Source organism: Clarias gariepinus, chromosome 11, assembly GCF_024256425.1.
Source record: "Clarias gariepinus isolate MV-2021 ecotype Netherlands chromosome 11, CGAR_prim_01v2, whole genome shotgun sequence".
Classification (NCBI taxonomy): domain Eukaryota; kingdom Metazoa; phylum Chordata; class Actinopteri; order Siluriformes; family Clariidae; genus Clarias; species Clarias gariepinus.
The window spans coordinates 30,192,611-30,217,177 of NC_071110.1; the positions used below are offsets into that span (position 1 = coordinate 30,192,611).

General features: G+C 39.8%; 1 protein-coding gene across 1 annotated transcript; it reads right to left on the reverse strand.

Annotated features, from left to right (window-relative positions):
* Nucleotides 1-783: 783 nt before the first annotated feature.
* pdgfd (platelet derived growth factor d) lies at nucleotides 784-23,326 on the reverse strand. The gene is made up of 7 exons (XM_053507899.1): nucleotides 22,796-23,326; nucleotides 13,829-14,015; nucleotides 11,246-11,423; nucleotides 7,799-7,852; nucleotides 7,355-7,550; nucleotides 6,206-6,420; nucleotides 784-1,601 (listed from the first exon to the last, which is right to left on the reverse strand). Exons 1-7 carry the CDS (start codon nucleotides 22,914-22,916, stop codon nucleotides 1,476-1,478), a joined length of 1,077 nt encoding a protein of 358 aa, XP_053363874.1. The 5' UTR covers nucleotides 22,917-23,326; the 3' UTR covers nucleotides 784-1,475.
* Between the last annotated feature and the right edge of the window lie 1,241 nt (nucleotides 23,327-24,567).

Consider the following 24,567-nt stretch of genomic DNA (forward strand, 5'->3'; position numbering starts at 1 on the left):
GTGCGAGCTAAGTTCTTACAATTCATCTCTCTCTTGTCATCCATCCATCCACCTTCCCTTCCTTTCTTCCTTCGCTCTTCAGCAGATAAGCTGCTAGAGCTAACGGCGCAATCAGCACAGCTACAAAGACATGTACTTACCTTAAGGCTTACTTGAGAAGGCTGTGCAATCAGAGAATGGGAATCAAGAGTATGGAGAAAGAATATATTCTAGAACATTCTTTGATGTTCCTGGTTCCATTTGTCTGCTGATTGTCCTTAAGGTGCCGTTATTGGACTTGGTGTTGGGAAGAACCGGTCAATTTTCATAAAGCTCATTATGTTTGGCATAATCAGATAGGACTTGCACTATTTGACAAGAATTAGTTTTGTACTTTTGTCTTTAGTTTCGTTTCATCCAAGCGGCTCGTGAAGCGTTAAATATCCAGGGCGTCCTTCCTCCAAAGTCATGAATTTTACATGACGGTTCACGGCCAGGCGTAGATCCCGATACTGCGTTTTTCATCAATCAGCACATTATTAGCACATCATGTTTCAGCGTTTCTACAGTTACGCAGCGTAGTGCTGGGTTAAGCATGAAGAATTCATAAATAATTCATGAAAAAGCAGGAAAGAAAGACGCTGTTTGTCTGATAAATACGCTGCTTTCGCAAAGCCGGGGAATCTGGGGTCAGAACGAGGGGTCAGCCTTTTCATCCCCCATGACTACGTGTTCAAAATATCCCTGTGTGTGCAACATCCCCTGCATGCAGTAACCAGAAAACACACACAAGTGAATGCTGAACCTTGAGAATCTGTTTATTTGTGTTTTAAGACAAATAATAATAATAATAGTAATAATACTAAAAACAGGAAATAATTCAATCTGGGTGTGGCTGTTTGACCAACCCAGTGGAACCAACACTCTTACACTAATCATACTTTCAGCATTGTGTGTGTGTGTGTGTGTGTATGTATGAGGAAAGGCTGGTATGAGGGGAATGTACTGTTTTTGATAACGACTGAAAAACACCCTCTTCTGGCTTGTACTTTCATCTTTGAAACCAGCGAGATGACTGGAATGTGTGCATGCATGTGTGTGTGTGTGTGTGTGTGTGTGTGTGTGCGCGAGTGTGTGTGTGTGTGTGAAAAATAGAATAGTCTTAGAGCAGTTTGGTCCCATTTTCTGTGTTTGCAAGAAGAATTACCATAAAACAGAATTAAATAAGAGTGTGTGTGTGTGTGTGTGTGTGTGTGTGTGTGTGTGTGCAAGTGTGTGTGTGAAAAAATAGAATAGTCTTAGAGCAGTTTGGTCCCATTTTCTTTGTTTGCAAGAAGAATAAACATAAAACAGAATTACATGAGTGTGTGTGTGTGTGTGAAGATACAAACTACAAAAGAAAAGGTCCATTAGTTACACCAGTTACTGTTTGAAATACTGAGTGAATGTGTGTGTGTGTGTGTGAGTTGCTTGTGTATTATTTGTACGCGCGTCTCTCATCGAGGTGGCCGCGTGTGACACGCACATTCGCATCGCTCGTGATGCTGCAGGTTGATTTCCTCGAGAGTCCAGCTCGCTCTGGATTTCTTGTAGAAATTTGGTCCTGGGGCAAACTTTAGCACCTACACACACACACAGACACACACACATATACGCTTCAGTTATTATGCGCGAAGTTGGCACTGAGTACGACATGATTTATGTGTGTCTATTAAATTCGTATTTATCTTCATAAACATGACAGTCCTCATCCACCGATGCTGCTTAATTCTACATTTTCATAAACAGAAGCCTGGATGGCAGCGCTGCTTCGCCCCTATAGTGTGGATGTCATAGCAAACTTCTAGTTTTCATATTATCTCTCTTAAAGCAACTCTTCATCGCACACAAGCACAGTATATACCTCCCGTGATGGCCTTTTCTTTATCTTCATACACTTTCATCTTTACAAAAATGTTATTCTCAAGCCATAATTATTCTTTTACAAGCTTTATCACACATTCACAATTCCTATCTCTGCACTCCCTCACCCCTACACCCCTCCTGTTCTCGCACGCCTTATCCTCAAACAACCTTCGTCTTTCCACAGTCCTCATTCTCGCACATTCCTCACTTTAGCACAAGCCAAATTCTAGCACAATCCTTACCTTCATACAGTCCGCGTTCTCGCCCATCCGACACCTCCGCACAACCCTCACACAACCTCGATCCTTGCAAAATCCTTACCTTCAAACTTTAACAATTTTCGAGCAACCGTCATCTTTACACATCCTTCGTTCAACTCTTATCCTCGCCCCGTCCTCATCTTCACATAACTTTCACCTTCGCACACCCCTCATCCTCGCACACCCCTCATCCTGTATCCTCACATGATCCTCATCCACAAATCACCTTCATCTTTCCACAATCCTCATTCTCCAATTCTTTATCCACTGGGTTTAATATAATGTTGGCCCCACCCCCTTTTGTAGCTATAACAGCTCCCATGAAGCTCACTACTTCCTGTTCGTGAGTTACTCTGAAGGCCACATGAAGTTTGCAGGTCTGTAGTTATTGACTCTGCAGAAAGTTGGAGACCTCTTTAATTGAATACTTTCGGCAATATAGTGTTTATAATGCAAAAAATGTGTGTGCGCCAAAGAAGCCACTTCTGAAGTTTCTGCAACATGTAAGTCACCAGTCAGTGTTATACTGACTTGCTTTAAACAATAATTTAAAATACGAGCATTGTCTTGGTTTACGAGCACCGAGTATCAAGTATCACGCATGCGCTTCTTGATTTGATGCCAAGCGTCACGTGATCACAACTGAGCCAACGGTTTTTCTCTCTCTTGCGCTGCGGGTAATCATCTCCCCTGCTGGGTCTTAGTGCTTGTCTCTTATTGGTATAATCAACATCGGTGTGTGTGTGTGTGTGTGTGTGTGTGTGTGTGTGTGTGTGTATGTGTTTTTTTCTTTTACTTGCGCTGCAGAGTGTGTTATGTGTGTCTCTCTCACTTGTCGTTAGTGTGTGTCAGTGTTTGAGTGTGTGTGCGTGCGCGTAATTTGACACAAAATTGTGTGTGTGTGTGTGTGTAAGAAACAGAGAGGGGGTGCTTCACTTACACACACAACTGGCATGGTGTCAAATTACACGCGCGCACACATAACACAACACTCAATTGTGCGCATAAATGGAAACACTTATCTGTCGAGATTTATTTTTACTTTTTTTAAGGTAACGTGCAGGTTAATTTGTTTTATTTTTACTTTATATTTTGTGTTAATTTTTATGTATTTATTTTTTGGGGGCTGTAGAACGAATTATTTTAATTTCCATTATTTCTAATGGGAAAATGTGCTTTGATTTACGAACGAATTATGCTCGTAATCCAAGGTTCCAATGTATTCATTTTTTATCATTATTTATTATTGATACTAACATTAGTGTAAGCTTCTAGAAGCATATAAACTGTAAAAAAAAAAGAAAAAAAATGTTGCTTAAATTAAAGCATTCCTGGCCAAATTAAGGATGCCCCCCCCAAAAAAAAAATTTGTAGTGTCCGTAACCATGTCAAACTCATGTTTCAATGTCTTAACAATTTTGCCTTTCAGAATAATATATATATTTTTTTTAGGTTTATGTATTTTCATGTGAAATCTAAATCGGCCAAGTTTCATTTGAATGACAATTAAGATCACTGAACGGTTAGATTTCCAAAACGTTATGGACACTATGTACAGTACGCTTAGTGAAATGACATGAAATTATGTTTAACAAATGTGTTTCTTTTAAACTGTAAAAACTGTATTCATTTTTACAAAAAATAAAACATGTACCTGGAGATAAGTAGCATTAATTATTATTTTAAAAAAATGGTGTTAAATGATTCTATCTAAAAAATTCACTTTTTTATTACCTAAATGAGACACTTTTCAATATTAAAATGTTTTGGCTGTCATCTTTACACAATCCTCACCGTTCCATAATCCTTATACCTAAACAACCCTTATCTTTACACAGCCTGTACATCCTGCCCTCACACAATCCTCATACTTACTGTAACTAACCCTTATCTACACACTTGCCTCACACAATCCTCATCCTCAAACAACTTTCATCCTCTCTCCGCTTATTCTTGAACACCCTTACACAATCCTCATCCTCACACAGTCTTTATTTTGGGACAGCCTTTATCTGTACAGCCTCATCCCCATTTTACATTGTATACCTTAATTGAAAATACACCACTTTTATGATCATACACACAAAGCAGTAAAGCTCTAAAGTTTTAATGAAGAAGTGGTTAGATGTCTACATCTATATATATGTATGTGTGTGGGCAGAGAGCCAGGAACAAGAGAGCCACAGAATCAAAGCATCGTGACCAGAGTTTTAGCAACACTATCCCTTGAAAATGTCTTGATTTTCATCAAGCTGAAATTCTTCCGAATTTTGTATTTGTTATGATGATAAACAACTTTAAGTAATGATTTGTTGAATGGTGTATTTTTAAAGGGTCTAAGAAAAACTAACTAGAACTTTTTCACTAGAACTTTTTTGTCTAAACCCACTGACCATGACCGAGAGCAATACTGTTGACTCAGTGTAAATTATGGGGGCACTACAAGATGGTGATATATTGCTAGGGCTGCAACAAAGAATCGATAAAATCGATAACTAAAAGCGTTGGCAATGAATTTCATAATCGATTCGTTGTGTCACGTAACACGGAGAAATTTGATTATTAAAAAAAACTTTAGTTGAGCGCGGCGCAGAGTGAACACACTCGATCTCGCGCAATGATGCTAGCAGAGTTCGGCGCCTTATAGACAGGGCGGAGCAAAAAATTAAAACGAGTGAAGGTAGAGGAAAGATACATGGCGGAGGCAGAAAAATACGTAATCAGGTAATCGTCCCCCATGCTGGGTCTTAGTGCACATCTCTTACTTGTATAATCAACATTAGTGCGTGCATGCATGTACTGTTTACTATAACACTGTGACCACGTGTGAGTGTAAAACAAATTTTATTTTGTGTCTGTATGCGTGTGTGTACAGCGCGCGTGTTAAAGCAAAAGCAAGTCTTATTAGAGGAGTTAAAAATCAATGTTTTCTCTCTGTTCAAGGCTAAGCCTGCTCTTTGAATGCTGTGTGTGTGTGTGTGTGTGTGTGCGCGTACACACAGAAACACAGACCCCTCCTATTTTCACCTTCGCAGACACACACACACGCTTTCTTTCTGCTCTACAAAGAAACACTGCCCTGTCGCTATTCTTTTCAAAGGTAAAGTGCAGGTTAATTTGTTTTATTTTTACTTTACAGCAGTGATTCTGTCAGTGTTTTTAAATTTTTAATTTGGTTTATGAGTGTTTTAAAATACGAGCCCATTTCCGGAACTAGTTATGCTTGTAATCCAAGGTTCCACTGTATATATTTCGCAGATGTAAAGCATACATGTCTGTTTTTTTTGTTAGTCTATTTTTATTTTCTTTTATTATTATTATTATCATAACAGCTCAAGAAGCAACATGTTTGTGCACTTTCTAAAGATTTTAGTTCTGTTTTTGAATAAAGGGTTGAAAATGAATGCTTTTCTTGTTTTATGCCCTTTATCCGATTAATTGGGGAAAAAATAATTGACAGATTAATCGATTATTAAAGTTAATCGTTAGTTGCAGCCCTATATATTGCACACAATCTCACAAGCATATCCACAATCTAAGGGAAGCATTCGGTCATTTGCTACTTTAGCCAGTGCTGATTTGAAATTCAAATGCTTTTAAAACAAGCTTTCTATTCCTAAAGAGCAAGATTGCTTTCCACCATCTTAAAAGGTGTTTTGGAAATTAGGGGGCGAGGGGGGTGGTGGGGGGTTGTGATAATCATAATCAACTTGGATTATGATGCCTCTGTTCTGTCTAGTCCTGGTACATGGGGTAACATCATCGCTTGTCACCAGCTGCTGAATTTTAACAGACCTCGTATACAGAAATAATTGCTACCCTGATCTGGAGAAATCCATGGCTCACAAACGGCCCGTTTATCACCATCTGTTAAATAATTACTTACTGCCTTGCTCTGGTTCATAAGTGCCTGAAGCTAGTTTCTGATAGTTTCCCTCAATAACATTTAGAATTAATGCCCATCCATAGTCACACTATGAAGAGATTTCCTACGGACACATTGGTTTCTATGCATGTGTGTGAGTATGTGTGTGTGCGCGAGGCATTGCGTTGTAAGATACCTCATGGAGCTTGCTGACTGTTTTGGCAGGGCTACAGGTGCAGTAGTTCCAAAGATCTGTTCCACAGGCACAGTTCCCACCACAGCGCTTCACCAAGAGGCATCTTGGGAAGAAAACAGCATTGGTGGCCTTCAGTTCCTCCCGCAGATTTATGGAAAAATTACGTGGTGTGCAGCTGTACAGTCTCACGTCCTCGTAAAGACGATCCAGATTAACTGTCAGTCAGACACGAACAGAAATACGTGTAAAGGTTTGTGAGAGTGTAATAGTCAACAGTTAACTACTCCCCCATTCACACTTGCGGCTTTGGAAGTATTTTGGTAGTTCACTGAAAGGCTAAAATGATCTACTCATTTTAGCCTTTTCACAAATTTTTCTCTACTTCGAATTAACCTCTGTGGTTATTTTAGTGATCTGCGATAGAATGCAAAAGAAAGTAAACAGCGATCTACTTCCATTCCCAGGTAGAATTGGCTCCATATTTGATTTTATCTGTGTCTAGCCGTCGGACATACCCTTTATACTGTAGCAAGCTTTACCAGGCGAATAATGGCCTCTACCATCATCACCAGCATTACTCATTATGGCCTGTACTCCAACATACATTCTGGGAATCATGGGATTGTTGCCTGTACCACTGGTTTCACAATTGTCTGGGATTTGGTGCTTGACCTGCTGAGCTTTTAAATGTGGTTTAAACTACCAGCTTCCAGGAGTTTTACACTGAGGATGGCTTGGAACAAGGGTTCTCAACTGTGCTCTTGGTGTACCTCCATCGTGGACATTTTCTCTGCAGTAATCAGAACCGTCAAAGCCTATACAACCTGATCTAGAAGCTGATTTATGGCCGGCACCACTGGTGACTCACTTTCTATTGCGAATTGTGATGTGTATCTTACATTTTTCAACTGGGAAATCAGGGCCTGAAAGGCGGGGTGGCCAGCTTCACCATTACAGTAATACTCCTGGTTTTATCCAAATTACTGGGGCATGTTCTATTCTTTTTACCCATGGTCTGTACAGTCTGTACAGTCGGTTTTAACTTTGAGACTAGGACCTGTATCATCAGCATTAAAACCTCTATGTTTATATGTTTTTTCTCCAAGATGTGTCTTAATAATTGAAACACTTTGCACGTGTTTTTCTTACTTTTGTTCACACGGCTGGCATGGTAGCTTCGTGGTATGTACTGCTGTGTATGCGTTTGTGTGTAGATGGAGTTCAGATCCTGTCTCCAGGTCTGCGGGTTCATGTGTCGAAAAACCTCCTCCACTGTACTGAACCCCGCAATGATATTATCCAAAGCATCAGCTGATAATGAAGCACTAGGGACAGAGACTTCATCCTAAGGTGGGAGAGAAAAAAAGAAATGGAAGAAAAGATGTAAAGAAAGATGACAGTAAATAGACAAGTTAGACACAGAGAAAAACAAAGAATACAGGAAAGAAGAAAAAAGTAAAAAAAAAGGGAAAAAGAAGAAGTAAAATAACAATGTATACTCTGTATTGACAGAAATATTATACCCATCTAGAACTAAAAATAAGGGTGAAAAGATGATGATTTGTGTGTGCGTCTGTTTGTGGACACACTTACCGACACAACTGTGACAGTCTCTAAGTTATTCAAATAAGTCGGAGGAGCATCAACCTGAAAGGCAAAGTGAAACGCAGAAAGAGAGTTAGAGAGACATATACACACTGAATCACTGAATTAAGCCTGAAGCTAAAGAGAGTCTTCATTTTACATACCAACATAGCACACACTCTAGCTAGCCCACTAGTGTACTCCCTTTAAATCGGATGTATTCAAACTGTCCCCAGAAGCCCCACATCACAAAAAGTGTTATTTTTGTCCTTTTTTAGTAAATTCTTTGTGGCCCTTCTAAAAATATAGGCAACTGTGTACTTAAATAGCTCTGACACAGACTGAAAAAAAAAAAATCATAGTAATTTACTATTTACATTTCCATGTCAACACAAAACAACTTCTGAATGTGTTACCTGATTGTATGTTGACAGCCTCTACCCTTTTTTTAAAGCTTTTAAAATTTATATTAGGACCTGTATATTTCTGGGGAGCCCATGCCGATACTACCAGCCTTACCTTGGGGAACTGTGAGAACAGTGGCCCATGTAGAGCTTAAACAGGAAATTGGGACCTGTGTGACTGCATTTACACTGCACTGGTTCGTGTGCCCCCAGCTCGACCCCCGAGAATTGGGTTCTGTACCACTAGCTGGACCCCGATAACTGGGTTATGGTTCAACCAGCTCGACCCTAGATATTGGGTCATGACCAGTCATGCACTGGGAGATTGAGTTGTTTATTACTGTACCAGATTGACCATGGGAATTGGGTTGTTTACCACCAGATTCACCATGGAAATTGGGTTCTTTACCACCAGATTTACCATGAGAATTGGGTCATGCACCACCAGCTTTATCGTAGGAAACGGGTCCTGTCCCACTGGGAATTGGGTCATTCCATCAGCTTAACCCTATTCATATGATATTGGTTCGTGTGCCCCCAGCTCGACCCTGAGAATTGGGTTCTGTACCACCAGCTGGACCCCAAGAACTGGGTCATGTTCAACCGGCTCGACCCTGGAAATTGGGTCATACACTACGAGTTTCATCCTAGTTATTGGGTTGTTAACCACCAGATTCACCATGGGAATTGGGTTGTTAACCACCAGATTCACCATGGGAATTGGGTTGTTAACCACCAGATTCACCATGGGAATTGGGTCATGCACCACCAGCTTTATCATGGGAAACGGGTCCTGTCCCACCAGTTTTGCACTGGGAATTGGGTCATTTCATCAGCTTAACCATATTCTTATGTCCTGAATTAGCAAGCTTTACCAAGCTTTTACCTTTACCTATCTCATTACACATCTGAGCAGTTGAGGGTTAAGGGCCTTGCTCAAGGGCCCAACAGTATCAACTTGGTGGTTGTGGGGTTTGAAACTGGGATCCTGGGATCTTCCGAACCGTAATCCAATGCCTTAACCACTGAGCTACCCCTGGCCACTGAGCTATACAGTAATCTGGGATTTGTGGGTTGTGCTGTTGGCCTTTAGGATCAAGATGACTGCTGAAGAATATGTAGAACCCTAACAGCTTTAACTAAGAGGTCTGGCCCACAAGTCTAGCACTGCGGATGGTTTGGAAAACGGGTCCCTAATGCTAGTCCTGGAGCACCTCCATCAATTTTGTTTTTTTGCTGACTCAACTAATCAGCTACTATAGGTTCTTTCTAAGCTGAAGTGGATGTGCTGTGCAGAGAAAAAAGACGTACAGGGCAGGTGCTACATGATGTTATTTGCGACAAATAACCAACCGATTGGCTTCTCTGACATTTTAATAAGAAAAAAATAGAATAAAAAATGCATTTGTTACAATGCAGAGCTACTATGCAAACCTTGGCAGGTATAAAACTGACATTTATATTTTTTGGGGGGGTACTTTCCATCTCACTTCTGCCCCACCTGCAATTCCTTAAAGGGGTCATACAGCACTACATGCACTATTTTAAGCTGTTTGGACTAAACTGTGTGTTAGGAGAGTGCGTACACAACCACTCTACGATAATAAAGAGCCGCCCAGTGGTTTTCTTTTCGTTTATTACAGTAACATCCCCCTTCTGAAATCAGGCCAATCGCAAAAGCCTTGCCTTGTGACGCCACACCACAAGAGGGCGTTCCTACACAAGTTGATTGACACTGGTGTTTCAGCAAAGACCCGCCCCGAGTGAGAAGACGCTGTCGCCCATTGTTTTTTTGCCGCTGGAGCAAAATGGCGCCTAAGCGAGTGTTGTGTACAGTTGTTGGGTGTAATAGCGAACACAGCAGTCGTCATTCACTACCTAGGGTAAGTGACCTAGGGTACCTACCTAGGGTTAGGTATCTGAGCCACTGAGGACGCAGTGGCTGAATTTAGTTTTTAAAGCTAACGTCCCCGCTGATTTACCTAAATGCGTTCATGTTTGCGATAATCATTTTTCCCCAGACTGCTTTATAAACGCGGGTCAATATAAAGCAGGTTTTACTAAGAAGCTGCTCCTAAAAATCGGATCTGTACTAAGGCTTCGTGTTCCTGCTTCATCTTCACCAGGCTCGGCGAGTGTAATTTATTTAACTATGACTCTTTGCAGATCGCCTTTTCTAATAATCACGATGAATGCGGAGTGTAAGTTAACTTATACTCAACAGCCCGTTAATTCATGCACATGCAGTGATGAGAGACAAATCGAGTCGATCATGTCCATTCTTTTAATTTCTGCGTTGTCAGGCGATATTACAAACTTCCGCGTAGGTTCCGTACTTAAATCAAACCAAAAACGACTGAAGAAAACAGACTCGGGCTCCATATTCCGTAGTTTTCCAGTTTGGACTGCATTACCCACAAAGCACTGCGTTGTGGCAATGCTTTGGACTGCATTACCCACAAAGCATTGCCACAACGCAGTGCTTTGTGGGTAATGCAGTCCAAAGCATTGCCCGCACTGGACTACACTTCCGTCGCTATACCCGACGTGTCACGCACCACAGAACGGGGGGGGCGGGCTCAGCAGAGGTCATGAGCATTTAAATTAGCATGTACTGAAACAGGTTGCTGAGAACAGAGCTAGTTTTTACCAGGTAAAAGTAGTGTTTTTTTTTACACAATCCTTTTGAATTTTTAATTAACGTATAATACAAACTTTTCATTAGGACCCTAAAGATCATATTAACATTTAATGAAAAATATAATGTGTAGGACCTTTAAGTTTAAATACCTCTGCCCTAATCCAAACACTAACTTCGAATTTTTCAGCAGGCTATTTGAAACTGAATAAACATGCTTATTTCGGAACATTCTTAACTAATATTTACACAAAGTGTTTAGTGGCGAGCAGCTGCTTCAGGAAACATATGTCTATCTGTCTGTCTGTCCTTGTGTGTGTGTGTTGAGATGTTAGAAGTCCTTAAAACTCCCCACACTCTATGTGTACATAAAAATAGGATGGAGGCTCTTGGAACACTGCGAGTGTGACTCACCAGCAGGGAGTAGCAGAGTTTGAATCCTGGCTTGGCAACAAAGAAGTCATCAGATTTGAACCTTATTCTGATCATGTTGTTTTTGGATGTGATGGGACTTGGGGCTTTCCGTCCACACCAGGGACCCCAAGTGATGGTACTGCTTTCTGAAATGTCATCAACTGCCACAAAATCATGTCTACACACACACACACACACACACACACACACACACAAAGCACGTACGTTTACAAAACCCCAGGTGAATACCTGTGATGCGAGTGTCTGCTAATGCTGTCAACAGTAATAGAAAGTAAACAAGCACCAAATGTCACTAATTAGAGGCGATTCGAGCCTACTAGCTTCCATTCATCATTAATCATGCTTGCAAAGTTTTCTTTTAGACGTGTTTGCCTAGTTCGTATCCAAACTATACACATTAATTACACATACACGATAAAATACACACATACGCTAAAATATAGAGTACTGAAACTCACGCATCTCGGACGTACATACACGTATACATACACAACGGGGCAGTGCTCCTGAAAAGGAAGTTGTGTTGGAAACTAGTCTCTCAACAGAGGAAAAAGTATTCATAGTTAAGTATTATTTCCGCTCATAATGAAGTGGTCGTGAATAGGGACCGGGTTTGAATAAGGTGGCAGAATAATTCCTTTCCCTACCCGTTCCTACTGTAGGTAGGAAATGTTAAAAGGAGAGTTTGTTCAACTGTAAAGATCTGCCAAGAACTATACCTGCATTACGCGAGCAAGTCTACTTTTGCAGAAGTCTCAAGTTAAGTATTTATTAAGCATAGTTAAGTATTATTTCCGCTTATACGGAAGTGGTCGTGAATGGGGACCTTACGCAGAAGTCTCAATTTACCTTTGTTTTGGGAATACAGATTTAGAATCTGCAGTCAGCCATCAGTTCACCCAACTAGTCATCCAGTTATCCATCAGTCCTGGTACTCAGTCACTTACTCATACATTAGTCCATCCAACCAGTCATCCATCAATCCATACAGCCATGACTATCTCAGTCCATCCCCCCCAGTTGGCTGATGATCCATCAGTCAACCCCTTCCAGTCAGCATGTCATTCCTCATCTATCCATCCAGTTATCTGCTCATTTTTCAGTCTATCCAACCAGCATAGACAAAATAATTTGTCCATTGTTCATTGAAATCATCCTTCAGTCACTCATCACTCATCCTTTAGTCTAACTATCCAGTCAACACTCATTCATCAGTCTATCCACCCAGTCATCAACTCACCCTTCCATCTATCCATCCAGTCATGCACTCATTTTTCAGCTAATCCATCCAGTCATTTACTTATTCCTAAATCTTTCCACCCAGGTATCCACCCATCTTTAAGTCCATCCTAACAGTCATCCACATCCTTCAGTCTATCCATACAGCCATCCATTCATCCTTCAGTCCATACCCCTAGACATCCGCTCACCCTTCAAGTCTATCCACCCAATCCCCCGCTCACCCATCAGTCAATCCACCAAGTCAACCCCTTCTTTAGCTTATCCATTTGAATTGATTTAGTTATGAATCACTGACTACAGAATCGATTTTTTAAAACCACCTACATTTATAACAGAATTGTTTTTTTTTTTCAGTTTGGCCGTGACCGGTGATCAGCCACTCAGCCTCAGATGTAAACGATTCTGTACCGAGCGCAGAAGCTTCCAAGTGGCGCAACAGAAATGCATTTTTATGGCAGTACATTATCCAAAAATTCTGCTCGGTAAAAGCCCCTGATCTGCCGTTTTCTCTAAACTCTGAGAAGACACACGCACCGACGTGCTCAAACCTGAGTGCACACTCTTGAATTTTGCGACTTTGGAGGCATTTGAGGAGGCAAAACATCGCCAACTCTTTATAATCCTACAAGTAAACTATTTACACATTTTTTCCCCGTGTGGTGAAATATTATAAATAATAATTATGGTGGATGACAGGGGTGCGTGCTGCTCAGTTAAATGTTCAAATCTTGTTTTTAAAGTTAGCATTAGTAAACTAATGTAAAAGGTAACGGACGACATTTAAATAATCATTAAACTTTTAAATGTTTAAAAATTTTATAAAAATCAGGTGAATGAGGAAAATGTAATCTCGAATCGAGATATTTATAAAATTACGATCCTTTAATCCATCAACCCAGTTATCCACCCAGTCGTCCAATCATCCTTTGGTCTATCCATCCAGTCAACCCCTACTTCAGTCCACCCACCCAATCAACCCCTATTTCCCACCCAGTCAACCCCTACTTCAGTCCACCCACCCACCAAGTCATTCAATTGTCCTTCAGTGCATCTACCCACTTAGCGACTCAACCATGATTACATCCACCCAGTCAGACACTCATTCTTTAGTCCATGGTTGTCAAGCAGGACCTGGTAATGTTCAGTGTGGGTACAGGTTTTTCATTCCAGGTATGACTTGTACTTGGTTGAAATGAAAACCTGCACCCACACCGGATGTTTCTGGATCCAGTTTGCCACCCCTGCTTACTGGCTGACATCTACAAAGTCAGCCAGTAAACCATCCTTACACTGACACTTTCCCTCCTATGTCTCTCTCACCTGCACATGTTGTTCTCAGGCTCCTCCAACCCAAACCTCCCATCAAACTCTAGCACAACGCGTGTGAAGGGTGGGGCCAGCAGTTTCCATGACAACAGGAGGTTGCGCGGGTAGGCGTTTGGGTACCGTGGGCTCTGGATCTGGCCGCCTGCTGTCACCATGACTACTTCCTCCTGGCGGAACAAATCTGGAAGGTGATGGGTGATCGTTAGTGAGGCAACCAGTGTAAAAGACCATAATTGTGAGACAAATAGAGAAATGTTGATGGAAACAGATAGACAGAAAATGAAGTGAGTGAGACACACATTACACGTAGACCTTCCAAACCGATTATTATTTGAAAATCTCCTTTCTTATTCAGGAGCCTTTTGAACATCTTTTTATTCTTTACACTAAAAGCGAGGGATCAAGAGGAAGGGTGAGTAAAGAAACACTAACAGCTGTGACTATCTGTATGTCCTTACACTTATGGAAGTGTGAGCATGATCTTAAAAGGCATACTGACAGTTCTGATTTTTATCTGTCTAATTAACACCCTCACACACCATGTTTTTCCCCCTCTATCTCTCTCACACCATTATTGCAGAAGTTTTTTCTCAACTTTTAAAACACTCAGCTTCTGCTACTACTTTTTTCATTTTAAAAACCTTTTTCACACCATCAGTCATATCATCCCTCTCTCTCTCTCTCTCTTTCTCTCTCTCGCATACACACAAAGCAGGGAGGAAGGATACAGCTGACAGGGCAATTCATCTACCTTGCAGATAACAAAAACAATAGACAGACAGAAAGAGAGAAGGAGTGAGAGAGACAGAAGCTGTTTAGTAAAATGAGAGTGTTCATTCCTACCGTGATAACATTGTCTTAATTGGGGGGAGGAGGGGGGGGGGGGTTCTTAAAATAGAAAAACAGAATGCATTCAACAAATCAAACAGATCGCTAGCCATGAATCTGCCCCCTTACTTTATGTTTTCAAGTTTTATGGACCTTTAATTCTCTCGCTACTCGTTAACCGCACTCGATCCTGAACTTTACTTCTCTTTAATCAATAGCTTCACTTCTTACTCTTAAATCAGACCCTTAAATGTTCACTCATCTCTCCCCGAGCTATTCATAGAGCAGGTCCGTCCTTCATACAAATCAGACCTCGCGCCAAACCGAATGTTTACAGCTCATTAAACGCCCACTGAACAAATCTTCCACATCCCGCCAATCAGCTTCCTGCCAATTATTTACCCCCCTCTAGTCCAATATTTTGCCTCCTTTTAATCCGATCATTTACTTTCTACTTATCAGTTATTACTAATATCCATTATTCAGTGTCCTCACTGCATGTCAATCCAAGCGGCTTTGCTTCCAGCTCAGTCAGCTGCTAGGCCTTCCACAACATGACCCTTTAGTTCCCAGTAATTCTCACTTCCCACAAATTCAACTTCTTGCTTCACGCTATTTAAAAAAAAAAAAAAGGCGGTTTCGTCATGTGAGACTGATGTGAAAAAAAAATTCACATCAGCCTTCTCAATTGTTAAAAATGAGATTCATTTCTTTAAATAATTTAATCATTCACTCGCTACTAATTCAGTCTGAATTGACTGATTTACTCTCACTAATATGACTATTCACCTCTCATGACATCAGACTTCACCTTTTGCTGGAATGGGACTCTCTAAAGATTATAGTGTGTTTATTTAATCAGTTTGACCTGCAGGTCCGACTCTCATGAGTGTGACACGATCTCTGCATGGTAATGTAAGCCGGAAGAGAAAATCTGAGTGAATATTGAAGGCAAAGTGGTGTGAATAGAAATCCATCTTTAGCATTTGTGTGTGTGTGTGTGTGTGTGTGTGTGTGTGTGTGTGTAATGTTTCTATTTTTTATGGGAGGAAAATAAAAGCTAAAAATATGTGTTGTTATTTATGTGTGTGTGTGTGTGTGTGTGTGTGTGTGTGTGTGTGTGTGCAGAGGCGATTCTAGGTTCAGAGCTTTGGGGGTGCTGAGCACCCAGAGAGCTGCCCAGCAAGGCAAGATACACTTTACTCGTCACAATGAGAATTTTTCCCTGCCTCTTTCAGTCCCCACATCCTTAAATGTCTCCAGTTGTCCCGAGTTCTATCTGACTGTCTCCTTTGTGCATTTAAACCCCTGTTTCTCCCTGTCCTTTTTGTCTGTTGTCTTTGTCTCCCTCATCAGTCATCATTTTACCATCTCTATGCAAGTCTGCAAATTTCTTTATTAAATCCTAAGAGTTTCTCTGTGCCTGGGACTGGGTCCTTGTCAAAAAACATGACATGACTGTTTTGTACATTTTAACAATTTAATTCCAACATTTGGGAGAGCTTAACATTTTCTCAGGTGGTACACACTGTAAAAAGTTTGAGAAACACTGATAAGGCAAGTTTATGTGCTTTTGGAAAACATTTAAAGCTGTTGTACAGAATCTGTGAAATAAACTAGCTTAAAACATTCTTAGTATATATATATAAACTGAGCACTCTGCTTCTCTTTACAACTCCTCACTCCACCAGGACCACTGCTTGGCACTTTCTGATAGTACGTAAATGTGGGGGGCAGTCATACAGACTAGACGGTCCAAAAGTTGACCTACCTACTATTGGCTGAGGTTTTGTAGATTTGTGGCTGAACCACATAAAAATATATCATTAATTTTATTCTGCCCAATTAATGATAATAATGTTATGTTGGAATATTGTTAAAGAGGGGCAAAAACTGCTTTAACACAGTTTGTTTTGCAGATTCTGTATAGGAGCTATAATATAGAGAGAACACAACTTCCAGATTGTATGAGTAAAATTAGGATCTTTTTCTGTCAGTTTAACAGTTTCTGTTTTGCCTGTCACTGACTATTCCCTGTTTGTTTTCTTACCTGGTTCTTCCTGACTTTGTACTTTCTCCTCATGGTCTGCTCTTTCCTCTTTCTCTCTTTCAACTGACAATCATACACAAATAGATTGTATTCAATTAGATAAAGATTTACATTAATATAAAAATACTATTAACATCACTAATAAAAAACTCTTCTCTCAGTGTCCTTTCAATCAAAAGGCAAATAATCAAACCATATGTACATTTAATAAAATATATGACTATTGAAACACTGATCCAACATTATTCTTGATTGACAGATCATGATCTACTTTTACCTAAATGTCCGTCATTTTTTAGGAAAAATTTCCTTATATCCATTATGAACCTGTGCAAAATACACACACACACCAAAAGTTATAAAGTTAATGGGCATCCAAGTAGCTACCTTAGGTTTAATATTCGGAACATAAAAAAATAACCAGCTTCTTTCGTTCCACTTCAAAGTGGACTGGAAAAACGGTTGGAAATTTTTAGTTTTTAGATTGGGAGCAACAGGACGGTCAAAATGTTGCTGATTTTCCTTCAGAGTAGGGCGGATTGTAGGGTAGCAAACATTGTCAGAAAACGTGTTTTCAACACTGCAGTTTACCTGTGAGCGTGATGTTTTTCAGCTAATAAGAGACATGGTCTGACTCCTACTACCTAACTATATAAAGAAAGAGTTACTGAAGGTTAAATGCAGCTAACATGTCCTGTTTTAAGCCAAGTACTCACACCACTGCTCCGATGCGTCTCAGCCGCCTTTGCTCTGACAGGAGCGCTGGAGCCAATCAGAGTAGCGCAGAGTGAAGCTGGAACGAACCATTTTTGGGGGCTGGGGGGTGATCTATACTAGTTATTAAAATATTACATCTGAATGATTTTTAATATTTTAATAATGTCTCACATAAACAGCATGAACTGTCAAATAAGTTACAAATCTTTAGAAATCTTTGGGGGTGCTTTTATTCATTTTGGGGGTGCTGAAGCACCCCCAAAAATGGGCTAAAATCGCCCCTGTGTGTGTGTGTGTTCTATCTTTACTTCTTAAAAGGGGTCAAATGCCCTTACAAGAACAATATAACGCTTTTGACATTGCGGGGACCTGCAAAATGGGGACCAACCACACCTGCGGCCTAAAAAAGCTAAAAGAGCAAAAAATGTTTCTATTTTAGTTATTTAGGGTTTCAGTTGGTCATAACATAATACTTCTTAGCTGCGTTCACATGGTGTCAGTTAAAGGTCCTCACAAGTATAACAAAATATTTGTGTGTGTGTGTGTGTGTGTGTGTGTGTGTGTGTAACGTTTCTATTTTTTATGGGAGGAAAATAAAAGCTAAAAATATGTGTTGTTATTTATGTGTGTGTGTGTGTGTGTTCTATCTTTACTTCTTAAAAGGGGCCATATGCCCTTACAAGAACAATATAACGCTTTTGACATTGCGGGGACCTGCAAAATGGGGACCAACCACACCTGCGGCCTAAAAAAGCTAAAAGAGCAAAAAATGTTTCTATTTTTGTTATTTAGGGTTCCAGTTGGTTATAACATAATACTTCTTAGCTGCGTTCACATGGTGTAAGTTAAAGGTCCTCACAAGTATAACAAAATATTTGTGTGTGTGTGTGTGTGTGTGTGTGTGTGTGTGTATGTGTGTGTAACGTTTCTATTTTTTATGGGAGGAAAATAAAAGCTAAAAATATGTGTTGTTATTTATGTGTGTGTGTGTGTGTGTTCTATCTTTACTTCTTAAAAGGGGCCATATGCCCTTACAAGAACAATATAACGCTTTTGACATTGCGGGGACCTGCAAAATGGGGACCAACCACACCTGCGGCCTAAAAAAGCTAAAAGAGCAAAAAATGTTTCTATTTTAGTTATTTAGGGTTTCAGTTGGTCATAACATAATACTTCTTAGCTGCGTTCACATGGTGTCAGTTAAAGGTCCTCACAAGTATAACAAAATATTTGTGTGTGTGTGTGTGTGTGTGTGTGTATGTGTGTGTAACGTTTCTATTTTTTATGGGAGGAAAATAAAAGCTAAAAATATGTGTTGTTATTTATGTGTGTGTGTGTGTGTGTGTTCTATCTTTACTTCTTAAAAGGGGCCATATGCCCTTACAAGAACAATATAACACTTTTGACATTGCGGGGACCTGCAAAATGGGGACCAACCACACCTGCGGCCTGAAAAAGCTAAAAGAGCAAATACAACATGATACTTCTTAGCTGCGTTCACATGGTGTCAGTTAAAGGTCCTCACAAGTATAACAAAATATTTGTGTGTGTGTGTGTGTGTGTGTGTGTGTTTCCCAACTGGGAATTTCTACCAAACAGCTTTGACTGAATTTTGTCAAAAGTGATGACTCATCAAACACACACACACACACACACACACACACACACACACACACACACTCACCACATGCACACCCACAACACTATCTACTAAGAACACATGTTTTCTCTTTCCAGTATGTACACCAAGTGCAATGTGTGTGTTATCCTAAGCAGTGCATTCTTCGAAACATTGAACAGTCGTATATTCATGGAATAACAAAATATGAAATGGAAATCCCACACATTCCATTATCCAAACATGTACCCAAACACATCCTGAGGTCATTTCTGTCACACCCTGATGTAATACACACACTTATTTTTTCCTTAACATGGTAAAGATGTCAACATCAGGGATAGAAAAGGGTGTCACTGTTGGGGTGTGTGTGTGTGTGTGTGTGTGTGTGTTGTCCTATTGGACCAAATATATTAACCACCATGAGCTTTAAGGACATGGTCAGTTAAGTATAAGGAAAGTGTTACACCCTGTCTCTCTCTCTCTCTCTCACACACACACACACACAAACAAACACATGGACACACAAAGGGATTCGTGTTAACTGATGGGTGAGGTTGCAGAAACCACCCTGTGGCTCATACCACAAAATAATTCTGTTAAACCATCACGCACATGTAACACACCCTTGTTGAGGGGTCCACAAATCGAGAACTCATCAGCTGCCCCACCAAGTAAACAAAAATCTCCAATCTGCTGAGTCTCGTAATTCTGTTGTTCAAAACCCCAGACCTTATAACAATCCTATTACCTGCTCTCAGGTTTTTTTTGGAACTCTTCATGCCTTTAGTTTCTGCTTGGCACCTCAAGTATCAGGACTCTTATTCATCATCTGATCATGCTGGGCATCTCAGATTGTAAATATATTTACTATGTTTTTGTCTTTTCTCTTTTACACCTGTATATTGTTATGGTTTGTATTCCCACTTTCACTGAAATCCAGGATCCAGATTTCTGCAAAGCTGCTTTATGACAAAAGGGAAACAAAAATAAGATACAGCAATAAAATGCATCTACAGGATACTTTTTAGTGAAAAAAAAAAAAACAACAACATGTGACAAGTCATTTTATCATGCTCTAGATATCTCTGCATGTATTGTTTTAAAAGCACAGAACAAATCAACACAATTCGTAAATTTATGGTGGCTGCAACTAAGAATTCTAAGAAGATGTCTGTGTCAGATCAGTACTGGGTTTAGGCTAGTACCCAGAGCTTTAAAATTAATTTCAAATAAACATTAAAAAATATGCACTTTTGAATATTTTCAAACATATTTATCAAACTTAATTATCTCCAAACTCAAATGTCTCTAAATATGTCCCAACTCAAATATGTCCAGATATCTCCAACCTCAAGTATGTCCAAACTTAAAGATCTCCAAAATCTTAAATACCTCAAATCTCAAACAACTAAAAAAAAAAACCATCAAACTCAAATCACTCCAAACGTAAAATTCAATAATTCTCCAAAGTAAATTCAAATATCTTTAAATCCATGAAGAATATCTCCAAACTCAAATGTCAAAACCCAAAAACCCTCAAAACTCAAAAACCCTCAAAATCCAAAGACATTAAAAAATAAGAGACCTCCAAACTTAAACACCCCCAAATAACATCAAACAAATCTCTCCAAACTGATAATTTATAATTTTTCAATCCAAATTCAAATATCTCCAAATCGAAATACCAAATAAATAAATCCAACCAAATAAATTCATACTCAAAAATCTTTAAACTCTCAAATATCTCTAAATCTATATAGAATCTCTCTAAACTCAACAGTCTTCAAATATCTCCAAACTGTATCTCTTGATAGCTTGAAATATATTTTAGATTTAGCAACCCTAATTCTACATTAAGCATCCTTTGGGGGTGGTGTGGGATCAGGGACATACCCAGGACAAAGAAATACACCATGAAACGGACAGCAATGCATCACAGGGCACCATACACACAAACACATTCTCTCACTCTCACACACACACACTTTTTCACACCTCATAGAAATTTGGCAATCTTCTTCGCCTGTTTTAGGAGGTGGAAGGAATCACGTTCAGACAGAGAGAGCACTTCCAGAAAAAACTAACAAGAAATCCTCTGTTGCGTAATGTCTCGTACTTGCTCACAAACAAGTCCAAACTCGGAACACCTTCAACATGTCCTTGTACATCGTTTTAGAAACTCATCGCACCTTTTTTAATCGCATGAAGACAAAGAACTTGTCACATATTTGGGACACTACAGAACAGTCTTTTTTTCTTTCCTTTAAATGTGTTAGGACCTTGTAGAAATAGGAATTACCAGTCCACTAATTAAACAGCACAAACTAACTTCAAATACAAAAGTTTAACATTTAACTGAGCGGTGCGTATCTCCGTTATCCACTCAGCAAAATAATTCACTCCTACCACATGGGAAAAAAAGGTGTAAATAGTTCAGAGTGCACCACCTGTAGGACCATCAAGAAACGCAACGTTTTACTTCCTCAAATGCCACCAAAGTCTCAAGACTCAACTTGACTGAGCATGTGAGGCTTCTAACGACTAATTAGCGCACAGGAATAGATTTGAGCGTTTGGCCTGAGAGTTGTAGGCCTTACTGCATGATTTTCTATATGGTATTTTGATCATTTTTAAATTGTGTTTCTGTTGTGCCACTCAGAACCTTATGCACTCGATACTAAATAGTTTATATCTGAGGCCGATCAGCCAATCGCAATCAACCTAACCTGAAAAGCAGCTAATTATGGTCACTGGCTGATTGACCGCTTCATCTCTATTATTAAGGTACTATGTACTTTGGTACTTCAGCATACAGCAATTTTGCAAGAAAATTTCCTTCGACATGCAAAGCATTTTTGGCATACAAGCTACCGAACCAAGCCAAACCAAGTGCCAGCTAAGATGCATGTACAAAGAAGCTGTTTAACACTTGTTTGCGTCAGGGGAAATCCAAACGAAGTGAGTATACATATATTTTATTTTTTGTGGGGTGTTTTTTTTTTTTTTTTGCAGATTTAGAGCAGACATAGCGCCATGGGTCCCAAGAATGTAAGCAATGATGGTAGCAGATGAAAAGGGAGACACTTTCAGTTTCGTTTTTAAAGCAGCCAGTGCCAAGAGGATCATAAATTAGGGTTAAGTGTGGTTTAATGTCTTTTCATTTCATATTTTACATGTCCTTTTTAAATGTATTAATTATTTTATATGCAAAACTATGATAATACTGTTGTAAATTTATAATATCTTTGGGTGGCTGGAACCGATTATACGCATTTACATTATTTTCTATAGGAAAATGCGTTTCACAATACAAAATTTTACCTTTGGAATTCACCTTTCGAGTAGAATTCGTATGCCGAGGTACCACAGAAAAATATCGCCACACAAAAGAATCACTGATTATAACTGAATCATTTCCCCCATCTCTAGGAACCAGAGGTCAGGGGTCAGGGCAAAGGGTCAGCGCCTGATACAGAATTAAGGGTTAAAAGCCCCGCTCAATGGGCCAGCAGTGGAAGGTTAAAAAATCTAGAGTTTTATCTTCAAGGGTACAAATTTAGTACATTTTACTTAATCTGCCTTTTTTTTATTTAAAGCTAATATCTTTTAAATACATAGTGGTCACGTGACAGCAAGAAGGTCGGGTGAAGAAGAAGAAAAAAAAGTAAAACAAATGTGACGTCAGAGCTGAAAGTGGCGACACTAACAGTGAACAGGTGTAACCAGGATTAAGCACTGAACTCACCGTCTCGGCGCGTGCTCGCCGCGCCACGCGCGTAGGCACCTCGCGCACCGACCAACGGCAAACACACGAGCGCGAGCAGGCGCGCGGCCCGCCAGATCACCACCGCCGTCCGCGACCACATGCGCGCGCGACGTGCCTCGCTCTCGAGCTTTGAAAGTTTTCGTCCTGGCGCAACTTTGTTGCTGTTCCGGTTGTTGTTCCTTTATCAGTTTTTACATAACGCGAGAGATCGGAGGTCCAGGAGCAGGTTCCGCGTGGGTCCAGGTACTGGCGTGCGCGCGCGGTGTGGCGCGTGTGTATGTATGGTCGCTTCTCACTCACGCGACCTAGGAGGAAAAACTTTCAAAAACTTCAGACGCGTCATTACGTCATCCCGCCTGATGATGATGATGATGCGGAGCCACCTCGTATAGCGGACATTCCTCACGCGTGCAGACTGCTGGGAAGTGTTCGGAAGGGGAAAGGAAACCGCGTGAGGTGTGTGTGTGTGTGTGTGTGTGTGTGTCTACAGCGCGGGGCCGCGACCTGCTGTCCAACTCTGTTTTGACTTTCACTCACACACACACACACACACACACACACAATGGAGGATTTTTTTTAAGGAGGCAGTTTAGCAGACATGGGGTGGGGAGTTAGTGTTTCCGGCTCTTTTCAATGGAAAATTACCTTTTTTTGTTGCTGAAAACTGACACAAAATCCACACAACATGGGATAAAAGGAGCCGTAGTTAAAAAATAATAATAATAACAACAATAATAATAATAATAATACTTACCAAAAAAAAAACAGAATAAAAAAAGAACACTGTAAAGGAGCACCAGAAGTAGAAACTGATATTCCATATGACTCACATAAGTGTACATGGGTCAGAACTCGCATTTTCAATGATATCTTTGTTTCATACATTGGAAGACCCGAAAAAAAAACTCAGAAAACTTCTTGTCCGTTTGTCTGTCCAGCCAGATTTGGTCACAGTATCATGCAAAACTTGATGAACAGAATCGAATGAAACGTTTGCAGTACTTAGATATCTTCCTGAAGATTAACCTGCACCATAAGTGAAACCAAATATAGAGTAAAAGCATTGTTATGTGCCAGATTAAATCAACTTTAAAATAAGCTACTAATAATCTACTCGCTCAATATAAACAAACACCTGCACCAATAGATATTAAATAGAAAAGCTAAACTGAATATTTTTACTGGGATTAGTGCATATTTTCACTTTGGCTGAAATAACAGCGCTGAAGTGGTATATGTGAATTTTAATGTGCTGGATTAGTTTTAGTAAACAAGGCGTAAACATAAACTTTTCCAATATTCTTTCCTTTTCATTGATTATAATAAGATTTACAGTAGATTCAAAATCTTGCCATGAACTAGGTATATTTTTGTACAATTTCCTAATATTTAGCCACCAATCCAGTGGAAACCAATATCATATAATGTTGTCACACCAAACACGATTTTGTAAAATTAAAGTTACAGGAGTCATCTCTGTTGCAAGCAGACGTACATTGGCATCAACCTGAAATAATACTATTGAAGATTACATTAAAGATGAATAGCTTATTTTTAAGCTTTACCCTTTGAACTCTTTCTACAAACTCTCAACAATGAGTACTTCAGATTCAGGAAAAAGGCTTTGAATAAGAATATCTGACCAAAATGTTTCAGTATAATCACACATCCAAAACAAATGCACAATAGTTTCAGGAACAGAGCTACAGAATATCGTTTTTAAATTTCAAAGAAATAAGAGATTTTACAGC

Coding starts and splice junctions, on each gene's coding strand:
- pdgfd (XM_053507899.1), bottom strand. CDS start 22,916: ATGTGGTCGCGGACGGCGGTGGTGATCTGGCGGGCCGCGCGCCTGCTC. Junction 14,016..22,795: donor GGCGAGCACGCGCCGAGACG/GTGAGTTCAGTG, acceptor ATCACCTTCCAG/ATTTGTTCCGCCAGGAGGAA. Junction 1,602..6,205: donor CAGTCAGCAAGCTCCATGAG/GTATCTTACAAC, acceptor GTGTGTGTGTAG/GTGCTAAAGTTTGCCCCAGG.